This window comes from Populus euphratica, unplaced genomic scaffold, assembly GCF_000495115.2.
Source record: "Populus euphratica unplaced genomic scaffold, PopEup_1.0 scaffold32.1, whole genome shotgun sequence".
Lineage (NCBI taxonomy): Eukaryota > Viridiplantae > Streptophyta > Magnoliopsida > Malpighiales > Salicaceae > Populus > Populus euphratica.
This window is the reverse complement of record NW_011499861.1, coordinates 801,379-816,596: the sequence shown is the minus strand read 5'-3', so window position 1 is coordinate 816,596 and position 15,218 is coordinate 801,379. Positions and strand designations below refer to the sequence as shown.

The 15,218-nt window shown below is 30.2% G+C and overlaps 1 protein-coding gene across 3 annotated transcripts; it reads left to right on the top strand.

The window, feature by feature from the left end:
* Positions 1-7,639: 7,639 nt before the first annotated feature.
* Positions 7,640-15,218, top strand: LOC105124772 (uncharacterized). 3 transcript variants are annotated; one of them, XM_011024893.1, is made up of 9 exons: positions 7,640-8,057; positions 9,151-9,290; positions 10,304-10,456; positions 10,601-10,706; positions 10,959-11,141; positions 11,668-11,833; positions 12,338-12,636; positions 14,183-14,272; positions 14,790-15,218. In XM_011024893.1, exons 2-9 carry the CDS (start codon positions 9,276-9,278, stop codon positions 14,852-14,854), a joined length of 1,077 nt encoding a protein of 358 aa, XP_011023195.1. In that variant the 5' UTR covers positions 7,640-8,057; positions 9,151-9,275; the 3' UTR covers positions 14,855-15,218. The 3 variants fall into 3 exon arrangements, with proteins under 3 accessions (XP_011023195.1, XP_011023196.1, XP_011023194.1); XM_011024894.1 differs by having other exon boundaries at positions 9,151-9,306; XM_011024892.1 differs by having other exon boundaries at positions 7,640-8,062.

The following is a 15,218-nucleotide window of genomic DNA, read 5'->3' as shown; positions in this document are numbered from 1 at the left end:
ATTACTTCGACACTCCTACACTTGGAAGAAGACATCAATCTTTTCGTCGTGTCAATTATTATAATTTATTATTTATTAAATATTATTAAAAATAATAATGGTGATTATGTGACACGTGACAACAAGTTAACAACCCTCACACCTTTCGAGCAATATGTTCAAGATTATTCAGTTGAGGTTGTCTTTGGAAAGTCTCAGTACCCTTTATATGATGGAGAGGTATGTGTGTCAAGCACGTAACTAGTTTCAACAACTATTTTTTTTTCTTCTTTTTCTCCTCCTTAAGTATCACGTAAACCCCTTCAAATTTTTAGACCAGCCACTTCAATTTCATTTTACTTCACAATTTATTTAGTAACTAGTTTCAACAACTATTTTTTTTTCCTTTTCTTTTATTTTGAATAATCTATAAAATTATAAATATTTTTTAATTTCATCTCTTATTATTTTTAATATATAAATAATTTATCAAATTACAAATATTTTTTTATTTCATCACATGATATTTTTTAATCTTTCAAATTTGATCTCTATTTTTTTTATTGTTGTTTGTTTTGGTTAGGATTATTTTCTAAATCATTTTTTTTACATAATTTCATCCATTTTGAGTTTTTTTCTATCAATTTTTTTTCATTCCTTTTGTTGCTACCTTTTTGCTCTGAGAAGTTTTTTTGTTGATATTTTTTCATGGTTTCATCATTCATGATTAAGTTGGTTGAGAATTAAGTTTTTGATTTGAATGTCAGTCTAAGATTTCATGGATTATGAATTTTAAATATTAGACAAAGTCTAAGAGGTTCATATGAGTTTGGTTTTTTTTTTTAAGCTAATATTTTCTTATTATTTTAGCCTTTTTTTCTAGAGTTTTGCTTTGTTATTTTCTACAACTTACCTTCTATGAGGTTAATTTTAGGTTCATGACCAAAATCATTGATTTCAAAAATTAACATGGGCTGACCTTTTTTTTTGTTTTTTTTAGATTAATTTATTTAAATTTCATCTCTTAAACTTTTTTGTATATAAAAGTAGCTCATTTTTATGCTCATGATTGTGAAATTTGCAAGTTCATCTAATTTAATGAGGCTTTTCATGTTATTGTTGTTGTTGTAAAGTTTTTTTTATTATGATTTCACCAGTTCATCTAATTTAATGAGGCTTTTCATGGTATTGTTGTTGTTGTAAAGTTTTTTTTTTATATATAATTTCACTTTTTAATATTAAGTTGTTTAGCAATTTAGATTGATTCGGTTCTAGTTTTTTTTAATATTGTTTTATTGTTATCTTTTATCAGTTTATTTATTATTATTATAGTTTTATATATTATTTAAATTACTAATTGAACTAGTTTCTAAATTTTTTTACCCTAACATTCCTTTTTACATGAAAAAAATTATTCAAATAACAAGTAACAAATCAAGTCATTTTCCGGGGTCACAATTTTAAGACTAAAGACCTTGGCTTACATGGCAATCTTTCTTTTTCAATCATAGTGTGTTTGATATCATGGTAGTTTTTATTGTTATGTGTTTAAAAAAATTATTTTATAAAAAGTATATTTAGTTGAAGTTAGTTTGACATTTATATATACTTGATTAAAATTGTGAATGAAATTGAGGTTGAACGAAAAGTAATTTAATATGTTTGATTAAAAAAATGCTTTTTAAATTAGGATATATATATATATATTGATAGTTTTTAATTTAAATATTGTAGATTTAACTACTGTTATTACATCATGAAATAAATAATACTTATATCAAATATTTTTTTATTATTCCATTAAACGATTTATAATTTCATCGTATAGAAAATCTATTTAACAAGAACTATAACTTTCTTGGTTTGTTAAGCACACAACAATATCATGTAAAATATCATTAAAAATAAAATTAAAATTGCGATCATATTCTGTAAATATTATATTATTAAATAATCTTCTTTTAATTTTTTTGAACAAAACATAGGTTAAAAAATAAAAATTAATTTTTTAATCAGATTGGATCAGGTTTAATAAATTTAAATTTGATTTAATTGAAATAGTGAATAATAACTCTATTGTTTACACGAAGAGTAGAATTTACTCTTTATTGTTTGCAGATTTGTAGAAAATAACCGAGAATTGCTTTCTATAAACTTGTGATTTTAACAAAATTTGAATGGATGTCTCGTAAAGAGTAAATTATGTTTTATCATCACTAAACATTTAACATTTGCTATTTGTTTTAAAAGCTATAGCAGTTGTCTAAACAATCGGACACATAATTAATGTACTGTATGGTACACGAACTTGAACCGGATTGAATTCAGAACAAAACATATGGCTCATAAAGCAATGTAAAGTGCAGCAGCTATTGATATCGGTTTGCAAAGATTCACCATCAACATAAATTCTGAAAGGAATATATTAACGCCTTTTCTTCTTCTTTTTGAACCTCTTTAATTGAGTGTATTGACTACTGAACTTCGACATGTCATGCTTCGAATGCCAATCCGAAGATTCTTAGTATAAATAGTCGAGGGCCTGTGACTTCGAAGACAATCAAAGAGCTTAGGCGTGGGGTGTCCGGCCAGCTTGCGCGCACCGTGACTAATCTCCACGGCTCACTGAATATCCTGCAAACCCAGTAGACATGTAAAGCACCGCGGGAATAATAGACATGTATGCTAGGGCTTGAACCCAGGTGGTGACTTCGAAGGCAATCAAAGAGCTTAGAAGAGAGAGTGAGTGAGAAAGAGAGGAATTAAAGGATTCAAAATATGCCATTGTTCGGTGACTGCCACCATCAAATTCCCTAGTGGACCGAAAAACTTCTGATGGGGAGATCTCACGAGTAAAGATAGCGCCAAAGGTCAAAGATAGCAACCACTCGCGGCGATTTTAAAACCCCCGATAGCTTTTCTCAACATGGCCCCCCACTCCCGATGCCGTTACAGCCACGCGAAAGCCACGCTCTGCCACAAACTGTCTGACACGTGTAGTCTGACTGCCGAATGTGTCAGGTCGAGATTAATGTCAGGATTTATGTGCGATTAGCTCGCTCTTCTCTTCGGTGGTGTGTGCAACCAAACAAGATGCTTAAACAGTTTGTTTTTGTTTTTAAAAATATTTTTTTAAAATAAAAAATAAATTTTAATATATATTTAAATAAAAATATTTTAATAAACAACAACTACTCCCATAATTTTTCCCATTACATTTACTCCGCAGTTTGATCTTAAAAAGTAACATTTAAAATAGTTAGTTTAAAGCCTTAAATTTGATCACGTGCCAGTGCATGGCTCATGAGGGGTCACGAGCCAGTTTCGAAGGTCTCGTGAAATTCACGTGCTAGTAATTTTCTATTTCTTGGGTTTTTTTTATGTATTAAATATTTAAAGAATATTTAAAAGAATAATAATATTTTTTACTTAGAATATTTAAAAGAATAATAATATTTTTTATTTAGAAATACATTAAATTAATATTTTTTAATTTTTTTTAAAAATTATTTTTAATATTAACATAGTAAAAAAAAATTAAAATACCAAAAAATATTTTTTAAAAAAAACTGGCTCTTTATATCTATATTTGCAAATAGTTAGATTAGATTAAAAAAATAGTGATATGTTGTGTTTAATTTTCTCCATCTCCATTATTACATAGTTAGATTAGAGAATTACTGAATTAGAACCAAAATAAAACCATATCTATTTTTTTAATAGAAAGATCTCGTTCTTTTTTAATCTTTATTTTTTTAATCTCTTGGTTAGATCTGCAGTGATATTGTTAGTAAAAAATATTTTATTGTATAATTATTTCATTGAGAATATTTAATGTGTGCTCACACACACATATATTAGGAAATATTTTCTGCACAGCTTGCTTGTAAAGAAAGCCGGCAGCAGCTATCAATTATAATATAATTTTAAGAAATAATTGTATTTAATATGTAAAATTAAAATTAAAATTTAAAATTTAATAAAATCAAATTTAACTCCTACAAATTCAAAATGAATTTATAAGTTTATTAAATTCATAATGAATTTATAAGTTTATTGGAAGTATAAGATGACTGATTTTATTGGTTTTGGATGAATTATCGGTCAATTAATTTATGGTTTTTCATAAACTAAGTGTTCAATTATCTTATTATTTTTAATTTTTTAAAATTAGATGGCCAGTTTCCTATTATTTTTAATTTTTTATGTATTGTAAGTGTTTAATTTTTTTATTTTTTATTTTACTTTTATTTTAATTATATTATAATAGTATTTAATATCTAGCCAAGATTATCAATATATAATGAGCTAAAAAAACTTCTTCTCATTTGACATTATATATTTTCAGTCTAGTGTAAAAGAAAAACCATTTTTGGGAACCTTTGCAAGATCCACAGTGTTAATTAACCACCATATATTTTCAGGTGGATCTTTGCTTCTTTTCTTTTTCAAAACCAACCAAGAACAGGAATCAATAGTTCTGAAAAAGAGCTATTGCCGGCTATTGCCGGATCCAATGAAAAAATAAAGTTGGCATTACCACAATTGTGGGCAGTGGTGGTCCTCCTGGCAATTCTAAGAAGCATAATATCTAGTAGATCTCCATCAAAATCAAAACGATCGGATCGGCCGGCAATAAGATTTCCAGAGTCGGACCACAAACCAGTAGTCTTGGACCCCACTACGTGAATTATGATAGTGATCATATCTAGTCATGCTAGCCACGGAGTAAAGCAACAATCAACAACTTGGCTCTGCGTTACAGGCAACTTTCTTGTCATTTTCCTATGAACCCTAAGAAGTACAGACCGCAACCGGTGTTCGTGGACTTTTTGTCTGTAAGTTCGGATGGCAAATTATACAATGCTTTCCTCTGGAAGCAAAGGCGTTGCTGATCATTTGATGTGTTTTTTTTTTAATTTAAAAAGTTATAAAAAAATGGTAGTGGTTGTTTTTTAATTGAAGATATATTAAAATAATTATTTTTATATTAATATATAAAAATAATTTAAAAATATAAAAAATAAACTTTTTAAAAATATTTTTATAACATAAAAACATACAAATACGAAGCATCACGTTCAATTACGAAATTCCGCCATGCAAAATAAGAGAAAGGGAACACAAGCAAGACGTGTAGGACAATGGCTGTGAATATCATTTTGCTGCGTCCGGTTTACATGTACGAGATATTCAGTGGCACTTGATGAATAAATAAATTTCTGTATCATTTTAAATCTTACTCCGTACGACGAGTTGGGATGAAGTGCAATGTCCAAAGCGTTTCATGTATAGAGGAGCCCAGCTTCCTTAGTATTGTAAAAAGAACAAAAAATAAATAATAATTATTTCTTTAGCTGTGTTCATGTATAGAGGAGCCCAGCTTCCTTATCCTTTTCTTCCTCCTGTTCTTCCCTTTTTTTTTGGTATTGATACACTAATCATCCTTTAACATCTCTCCACTACTGTAGCATGAATTGAGAGGGTTTATAGCATGCGGGGACAAGCCCATAGGTATGTAATATGGTGCAACATGTATTTTAAAACTGTTTTTTATTTAAAAATATATTTTCTTGTTAAAATAAAAAATAAAAAATAAAAATTTTAGATTAAATTTAAATTTAGGAAAGATTAAGGGACATATATTTTATCATTTAAAAAATAGGCTGCAATACAAAAAGGATTACAAAAGCACTATTTACAATATTAACAATATACTAGAAGGAATGGAAAACTACTATAGCTTGCCACGCCTTTCACTTTTTCATTTTTAATATATTACATTATTATAATTATTATATTCTTATATATACTAAAAATTAAATGAAACGTTAAATTGTTTGTTTTTGAATTTTTTTTTGTAGTTTTTCTTTTAACGATTTTTTTTTAATTTTGGATTTGATGAATTAACCTGATTTGATGAGTTAACTTAAATTTTTTTAATTAATTTTTTCATTTAGTTTAGTTTATTAATGTTAAATTTCTTTATATTTAATTATCAGACTTTCATTACATGTATCCCAGGCTTGACGGATTAACTTGATTTGACGGGTTAATTCAATTAATTTTGGGTAAACCCGTTAATTATTTTATTCTATTTATTTATCAAACTTTCATGATACGAATCTCAGATTTGAGGAGTTAACTCAGTTAATTCAGATTATTTTTTTCATTAGTTTTTTCTTTCTATTGGTTTTTTTTTGTTTTTTTAATTAATTTATTTAATTATCATACTTTTATGACACGAACTTGTAGCTAAACCCACATCTAATACTTCAAGGTCTGGTATTGTAGTTAGGTTCACTTAAGGCTAGGTTCACTTAAACTTAAGTCATGTAAGTTTAATGTTTTTATTAATATTATAAATAGTATTCTTGGGTTAAACGTTGTAGTTAGACCCAAGGCTTTTGAGTATATCTTTGCAGAAAGACCTAACACTTTTAGATTTTAGCGTTTTTTTATATTTTTTATGCAAGAAAAAAAATTAACCCGTGACGTATGACTTTGTTTTTTTTCCTTTTCTTTTATTTTTTAAGCTTTTTACTGTGAATAGCACGGTACAATGCATAGTGAAAAAACTTATGCCTTTAGTTTATTTTTTTTTCCCTATAGTTTCTTAATGTTAAAGTTTTTCTGTTTAATTATCAGACTTTCATAAAAAAGATCCCGGGTTTGATGGTTTAATCCAAATAATTCAGATTTTTTTTCTTTTTCTTCATTAGTTTTTTTCCTTCTTGTAGGTATTTTTCTCTTTGTTTTTTTCCTTTTAATTAATCTTTTTTTTTTTAAATTTAGTTCATTAATATTAATTTTTTTTATTTAGTTATCACACATTTATGACACAAATCTCATATTTAATAAGTTAACTTGATTTGACGAGTTAACCCAATTGATTTTGATTTTTTTCTTTTTTCTCATTGATTTTTTTCTTTCTATTGGTTTTTTTAACTAATTTATTTAATTATCATATTTTTATGACACAATATTACAGTCAGACTTATATCCCATGCTATTATATCTGGTATTGCAACCAAAACTACTTAAACTTAAGTGATACATGTTTAATGTTATTATTAATATTATAAATATTATTTTTAAGTCAAACATTGTAGTCAAATCCAATACTCTTGGATATAACTTTGTAGAAAGATTTAATATTTTTAAATTTTAATTTTTTTAATATTTTTTATATAAAATAAATTTACTCGCAGCATCACGCAATTACGTAACTAGTTTACAATGAAACACCGTTTTCTCTTAGTATTCTATACAAGGGGTTGAATAAATTTTCAAGTTTTGTTACATTTTGCTTTTTATCTAAATATTATAATTTAAAAAAATATATTTTTATTTAATTACCTCCTCTTTATTTTTAATATAAACAGTACCAATGATACATTTTCTCAATTGATTTCACAAAACCAGCAAAGGAATTCAAGTAATCATATACATCATGTGCATGTATAATTAAATTAATCATACTGATTAGCTCATTTGGATCCGTTGAACTGAATTCAATTCAAATATATATATTTTTTTAATTTTTAACTACTATTTTTTAGTATTTTTAATTTACTTTAATATATTTATATTAAAAATATTTTTTTAAAATAAAAAATACTTTAAAAAATAATATTAAAAATAGATGAGCAAAAACCAAACTGCCGATTAAACGAGATTTTTCCCCATTCCCCCCTTCTCTCTCTTCGCATCTTTGCAGAGCGTCTCCTCAGCCATTCAACCCTCTCTGTAATGCCACAGAACCCGTGCTTCTAACCAACGAATATCTCTCCAATCAGCCGACCTTCTCAATTTCTGGCTTCTGTACATTTAAAAATCTCCGCCAAGACCTTAGTCAATGCCTTGTAGCTCCAATGGCGACCTTTAATTTTAGATTTTTTTTCAAGCTGACAGTTACAGTCTAGCTTTTAACCTAGAGGTTGTCGACTTGTCAATTACTGTAGCTCTTATAAGTAATTTTAAAAAATAGAGCTCCGTTCGTCGAATTTTGAGCTCTACAAATTCGTCGAAATAATTTTTTCTCTGTTTTTGGAGTTTTGAAGATTCAGAATATTGGTGTAAGGTAATTTATTTTTTAGATCTTACTGTTTATAGCTTACAACTTTGAACTGAACAAAATTAATTCTATTTGTTTTCATATATTACATTTTATCTTCATTTTTGTTATTTTATTCTATGTTAGATTAGGTTACACGAGGGAGTATTTCTGCTAAGTATTCAAGTGCTTTCACCTAATTATGTTTTAATTTTTAAGGCAATTTTAACAGTTTATTATATAATTTTTTTGATGCTAAAATAATTAGCGGACTAGGATCTGATTGATTTTCTTTGTTTTTGGTGTCTGCTCGTAAATAGTGGTTGATTCGGAGTATAAATTCTGGAGTGTCTAAAAGGAATTATTGTTTTACCCAATCCCCAAAAATTGGCTACGATGTTTTCAAAATTTCCTGCTCGATTAATGCTATGTTAGCATATGAGATGCTAATGTGGAGTAGGAAGAAGAAAACTGCAAGTAACAGTAGAAGAATGGGTTAGCATTTGAAGTTGGAGCGGGATATTAGAGTTTAGGGTTTGTAGAAAGCTTCTAACTTCAATAATTTATTGGTAGCATGTCTCCTAAAGCAGCAAACAAAATCCATACTTGCCCATTATGCTAGTAGTTAGAAAAGCCTCAATCCTGATTCTTATAAGGAAAAGATAATCGGTGTAGATTTTTGGTGCAATGCAGTACTATTGTTGTGTTTGGGTTCCGAGTTTTTGTGTAATGAGAATGATTAGTTATGAAATACGGTTCACAGGCCAAAGAATAATGATTAGTTATGAAATACGGTTCACAGGTCGGAGCTACTAGCATATGAATTTATATATTTGTTAATATTTGAAAGATTGTGAACTTAAGCTTGTGCTTGGGAAATCTCTTAATGTGGTGATCTCTCCACTAGCCAAATATAGTTGAATATGACAAATATTGTTGAATCAAGGAACATCAAGATTATATTATTTGTCCTGATTGTGAGAGGAAACTTAAAATCTGAAAGCAAGCATTTTAAGTAGTATTTCAGTTTGCACTGTTAAAACTTTGTTGATTGATATTTCCAATCAAGAGCAGATTCTAGCTTGTGGTTTCTTATATATTTTTCTAATTCCCAGGTCCGAATTGCCTAAATATATGATCCCGACAGAAATAGAGGCTCTTATTTTCACCTTTGTAAATTCTATGACCTTAGCAGCAGTGAGCTAGTCAAAGAGATGCTGTCAACTTGCAATTAGCTGGAATGAAGACCTTACAGGTTTGTTGCAAAACATGTATGTGTCTTGGTTCGTGTATGCGTGTGCATGCAAGAAATCCCCACCTCCTCTCCCTTTTCTTGTTTGTTTTATTTCCTGACAAATGTTTTCTTTTAAGTCATGTTATTTTGTAGTCATTCTTCTAGGATAGTGAAAAACTGAAACTTCGAAGGTTACTATATGCTCTAAACACCACACCCCTGCCCCTATCTGTTGCACCCTTTTGCCCAACAAGCACACACACACTCAGCCATTTCAAACGCTCATTTCTTCTATCATCTTTGTGTTGTTTGTGCAGTTGAGACCCAAACTTGTCTTCTCCACACATCCATATGCCTTTTATTTTCATTTTTTGCTATGATATTTGGCTGCAGCTACTGAATAGTGATGCATTGATCATGATTTCGATTCATCATAATGCAAGCCTCTTTGCTAATATATTCTAACTTGGCCAAGTCAATTGGTGATGATGTGGTGCATTTCCACCTCTGCTTTTTACGCATCACCACCCAGATTACAAGATGGTTTCATAGATACCACTACACTTAACCATATGCTAGATTTGAATTTATTTGACTTGATGATAAGCCTTGTCCTTTGGAAAAAGAAAGGAGGATAGTTGGCAAGTAGTGGATTTAGGGGGTGTTTAGGACAGTAATAGCGGTTGCTTCTGAAAGTGCTTTTCACTTGAAAATATATCAAAATTATATTTTTTTTATTTTTTAAAATTTATTTTTGATATTAGCATATTAAAAGGATCCAAAAAACATCAAAAATAAATAAACTTGAAGCAAAAAAAAAAAATCAAAACTTTTGAAAACTCTGGTTGAAATGATGTCCCAAACACCCTCTTACTAGTTCATGAATCAAAGTTCAGGGACTCAGTTTAGAAGTTACACATTGAAGGACTGTTTGTGGCCCGTCATTCCTTAAGTAATTTTTGGCACTTAAAAAAACTATTACATAAATAATTTGTTTGTAAAAAATTTGACAAGAATTTTCCTTTTGATCTCAGAGTGCACAAGAACAGTCCTCCACCCAAGTTTCGCAGGATTCCCAAAGTGAGCAGCAGAATAATCACAATATAGAGCCGCCAGTAGCAGACTCTGGTTCGAAATCTGCCTCAAGCAATGATAGCAGAAAGGTTTCACGCCAGGATATTGAACTTGTAAGACAACACAATCCTGTTTAAGGTTTTTTGTATTAGTTATTACTATAATTTTCACAACTTTTTTTTTATATAGGATCTGTTCATAAGAGAAGCTTAACTAATATGTCCTGCTGTTGATCATATCTATTATGGGCATTGCAGGTCCATAATTTAATAGAACGGTGCCTACAACTGTATATGAATAGAGATGAGGTTGTTAAAACCCTCTTGACTCGTGCAAGAATAGACCCTGGTTTTACAACGCTAGGTAGGGTTTTCTTAAATTTTCATTTTTCCAGTCTGTCTTTGCTGTCAACAAGTTGTTGCTTATTCAAAGTCTTCTTCCCGCATGGCTTGTATCATTTATTTTCAATTGAATATGAGCAGAGTAATTATGAAACATGTTATCATAGATATTTTCCTTTGAACAGATTAATATTACAGTAACCTGATTTTCTTGTTCAGCATTCAAACTAGAAATCTAGCCTAATATTTCCTTCATAATTTCTTGATTTTACAGTATGGCAGAAGCTGGAAGAAGAAAATGCTGAATTCTTCAGGGCCTATTACATTAGGCTGAAATTGAAGAAACAGATCCTCTTGTTTAATTATTTACTTGAGCATCAATATCATCTAATGAAGTATCCAATAGCTCCGAAAGTTCCTTTGGCTCCCATACAAAACGGGATTCACCCCATGCCTGGTAAGTTCTAATTCTCTAATGGAATGATTGTGGAAAACACTAAGCATTTCTTTATTTTTGAAAAAGAGAAATAATGAAACTTCAAAAACTCTATTCTTTAATTCCAACTTTTATATTGATTACTAAGTTAGTTTTATCTCCATTGTAAAGAAACCATACACCAATGATATTTAGTACTTCTTTTATTTTATTAACTTCCTTGAAAAATACCCCTCGCCTGTAGGATGTTTTTATGCACCAATTGTTGTTAATATCATCAGGCTAGTAATATTATTTTTTAGCGGGATATTAGTAAAGTGTTAGTGTCTCATTTGACTTTTCTGTTATTGTTTTCTCTTGAGGCTTCTAACTGATCTATGTTTTCAATTATTTTGTTTTCAAGTTATCCTAGATATCGAAAATGTGGTTCTTTTATCATTTTCTGCAATGCAAGTTCAATGGTGCCAAAAGGTTTGATGACAGAATAAGGCATTTTTTTTACTATAATATTATATCTATTATTCAACATCTCTGTTTTGCAGTGCAGTTAACAATCTACCCATGGGATACCCTGTCCTGCAACAACCCCCCATGGCTACTCCTGGTCAACCTCATCTTGATTCAATGGGCTGTGGAGTATCAAGCTGTCATATGGTTAATGGAGTCCCTGCACCAGGAAATTTTCATCCCATTCGGATGAATTCTGGAAATGAGTGAGAACTTTTCTATCCTCGCTTTATTATTGTTAAATTGTCTACTTAATGAACAACAATTATCTTTGTCAAGGCTCTTTTTCATTTTTCAATGCTACCTGCCTAGACATGTGAACATGGTTTATATGCCTTACCACATGCATGCAAATGTATGTGCTTTAAATTAACAGTCACTTCTAACTGCTGAATGAGATAGTTGCTTTTTTCTAACATGTTGAACACTTACAATTATGGTAATGTGTCCAACACATATGATTATGCTACATTACATGGACTATTAAAACAGTTCATCTGAGTGAATGCACATTGGTATCGAACACTTGATCATTTTTTGGTCTTCTGAAAGTGGTAGTAATTTATGTAATGGTATGCACATCAATGATGTTGGAAAATTATAAATCCAGTTAATTATATTCTCCCTGCTTTCGTATTGGTTATTAGTTTTTTCTTCACACAAAGAAAAAGAAAAAAGACCAGCTAATTGCTGCTGCCTTGTCCTTGTAGTATGGTGATGGAAAACAGTGCAACTGACACAACTCATGTAGTGCCGCCAAGCAGTACCATTTCATCCCTGTCTGAGATGCCTGTGAGCCCTACATCAGTGGCGTCTAGTGGCCATTTTCCGTTTACTGCATCTGACATGGCAGGAATGGGGGTAGACACAACATTTACATCTGATGTGGCAAGCTCAGTAGGATTGCAGCTTGGACCAGATGGCGGGGCTGGGAATTCCAGATCATTGGATCAGATTCAATGGAATTTCAGCCTTTCTGATCTAACGGCAGATTTGTCAAACTTGGGAGGTAAGTTTTAAATCTTTTTCACAATGGGATAATGGCATTGCCATTATTTTTTGATTTTTTTTTCTTTCAATAAAGTACATGAAATTTATTTTTTCTCAATTCAATACACTAACCATTTGGATTGTGCTAATTTAGTGCTTCCATCAAATGCATGTTAGTATCTCTTTTAGCTGATGATGTGGTGGTTTGAAGTTTACCAGCTAACATCATGGAATGGGTTTTGTTTTAGGGAAGTTTTCCTCCTAGACAATATAAAAATCAATAAAAAAAACTACTTTCTAATAAACATCAAAACCTTTTACTCAATGAGTTTGCAAAATAATTTTTCAATAAAAATATTAATACAACAACAATAATTAAAAATCATCATTAAGTTTTTTTTGGTGCTAATAATAATTTTCATATCTAAAAGATACTTTACACGCCTTGAAATATTTGTTTTATAATGAAATGAGTAAAAGGTTGTAATCCTTATTGGAAATGTTTTCATTTTTTAAACAAAAATGTATTGAAGGAACTTTCCCTCGGAGAAACCCTTTCATGGTATTAATTGGTAAAATTAATTTTTTTTAGAAGTCTCGAAACATTATTAGTATGATCAAATGAGTGAATGGTTGTGATTTTTATTTTTAAATGGTAACATATTTAGAGCTTTAGTCTATCAATGATTAAAAATTCTATTATTATTACTATTTTTAATTGCTATATTATTTTAGAGGGAATTTTGCCTCTTAAAAACTCCTTTATGATGTTTGATTGGTCGAAGTCGAACGATCACATCATCAAATAATGAGTTTATTAATGAGGACTTAATAGAAGTACTAGATTGGCACAATGAAAAAAAAGTTTGTATATTGAAGTAAGAAAAATTAACGTCCATATACTTGCTTGATTGATAAAACACAAAAGCTGGTACATGGAATACAGCTAGTGCAATTGTTTCTTTTGTAACTGATCGTATGCGTTTGGTTAATACAACAACAAAAATCAAACCAGCCTCCTTGCATATGGTTAAATGCATTGGAAATTTATGGTGTTATTTGGGAAAGATGAAAGTGTAAGTGAACTATCATGGAGTATTGGAAGTTTATATTGTTAGAAAAGGCTCCTCTAGAAAGATATGGTCATTCTGAAATTGTCTGATGCCTAATTGTTCATGTTTCGCCATGTTAATGGTTTTTGTAGGATGCTTTAAGATGCACAAGTTAATGGTTTTTGTAGGATGCTTTAAGATGCATACTTTGCTAGAAATATTGTGAGGCAAGTAAAAGAACGAGTTCTGCAACTGCAATCTCTCCCATTTTCTCTCTGCTTTGAAGAAACATTTTAATGTTCTGATTTGCTTGGGACTAATGTTTGTAGACTTTATAAATTTGTTAGGATAAATTCAGCACCTTTATATTTTATTTCCATGGAGATGTTTTACCCCTGATGCTATATCATAGCAAATTTTGAAGATATCTTAACATTAAGCAAACTCCATGGCTTTGCTTATTCTTTTCTTCAGGTCTTTTGATTAAATGTATTACCTTGGAACTGTTTGCAGATTTAGGAGCTCTAGGAAACTATCCCGGTTCCCCCTTTCTGCCATCTGATTCAGAAATTTTGCTTGATTCTCCAGAGAATGAGGACATAGGTAAAGGGCATTGCATCTTTTATATTATCATCTTTTTGTTGATTCTCTTCTTTAACAGTTCGATGGTGGTCACATAGAAAATCATTAATCTTTTCTAAATGTCTCTATCTGCAAGCAAAATAAATAGAAGATTGGATAGATTCTTAGGAAACTCCACCTTACACATTTAGAAAGATAACTTTTCTCTACCGTGGTATCAGATTGTGTTGCTTAAGACTGGCTTTAATTTTGTCACGACTGGTGCACTCATGATATACCATTATCAATTCTCAACAACTACCTCAAAGCCTCAATCCAAGAGTAGTTAGCATCGGCTGTACGGGTGCTTTTGCATCATTCAGCTTGATTATTAGCAATTCTTAGGAAAAAAAAGAGAGATAGTTTCAATTATTTGGGCAATGCAGTACTTACCAGACACCTCAAGATCCTGTAAAATCATTCCATTTATTTCCCTCATTTGAAAGTCTGTTTACCTCTGTTTTTGACAAGCGATGCTGATAGATTTATCCTGCAACAGTGGAGGAGTTTTTTGTCGACTCTGTCCCAGGGCCACCATCCCAGTCAGATGAAGAGAGGTCCTAGTGGTGTGAGGTTAGGCCCATCCTTGTTCTCTTTGAAATTATCAGAATAGAGAGAAATTGGATGAATAAAATTAAGTGTTTGTCATCTATTTTTTAGGATTTAGTTTGTTATTATCAACAAGTTTGAACAAATTAGAAGTGTTCCAGTAATGTAGTCTTGATGTTATTAGCATGCTAATAGGGGAGGGTATTGTCAATAGTAGTTGTAATTCTCAGCTCAGTAATAAAGAAGGCAAATTGCAACTTCCTACACCCTTCTCCCTTTTGTTGTTTAAATTGAACTCTTAAAACGGAAAGCTTGAGAGCATAATTTGTAACATTTATTTAAACTAATTGGTGTCATAATCACCTTAACCTTGGATTGA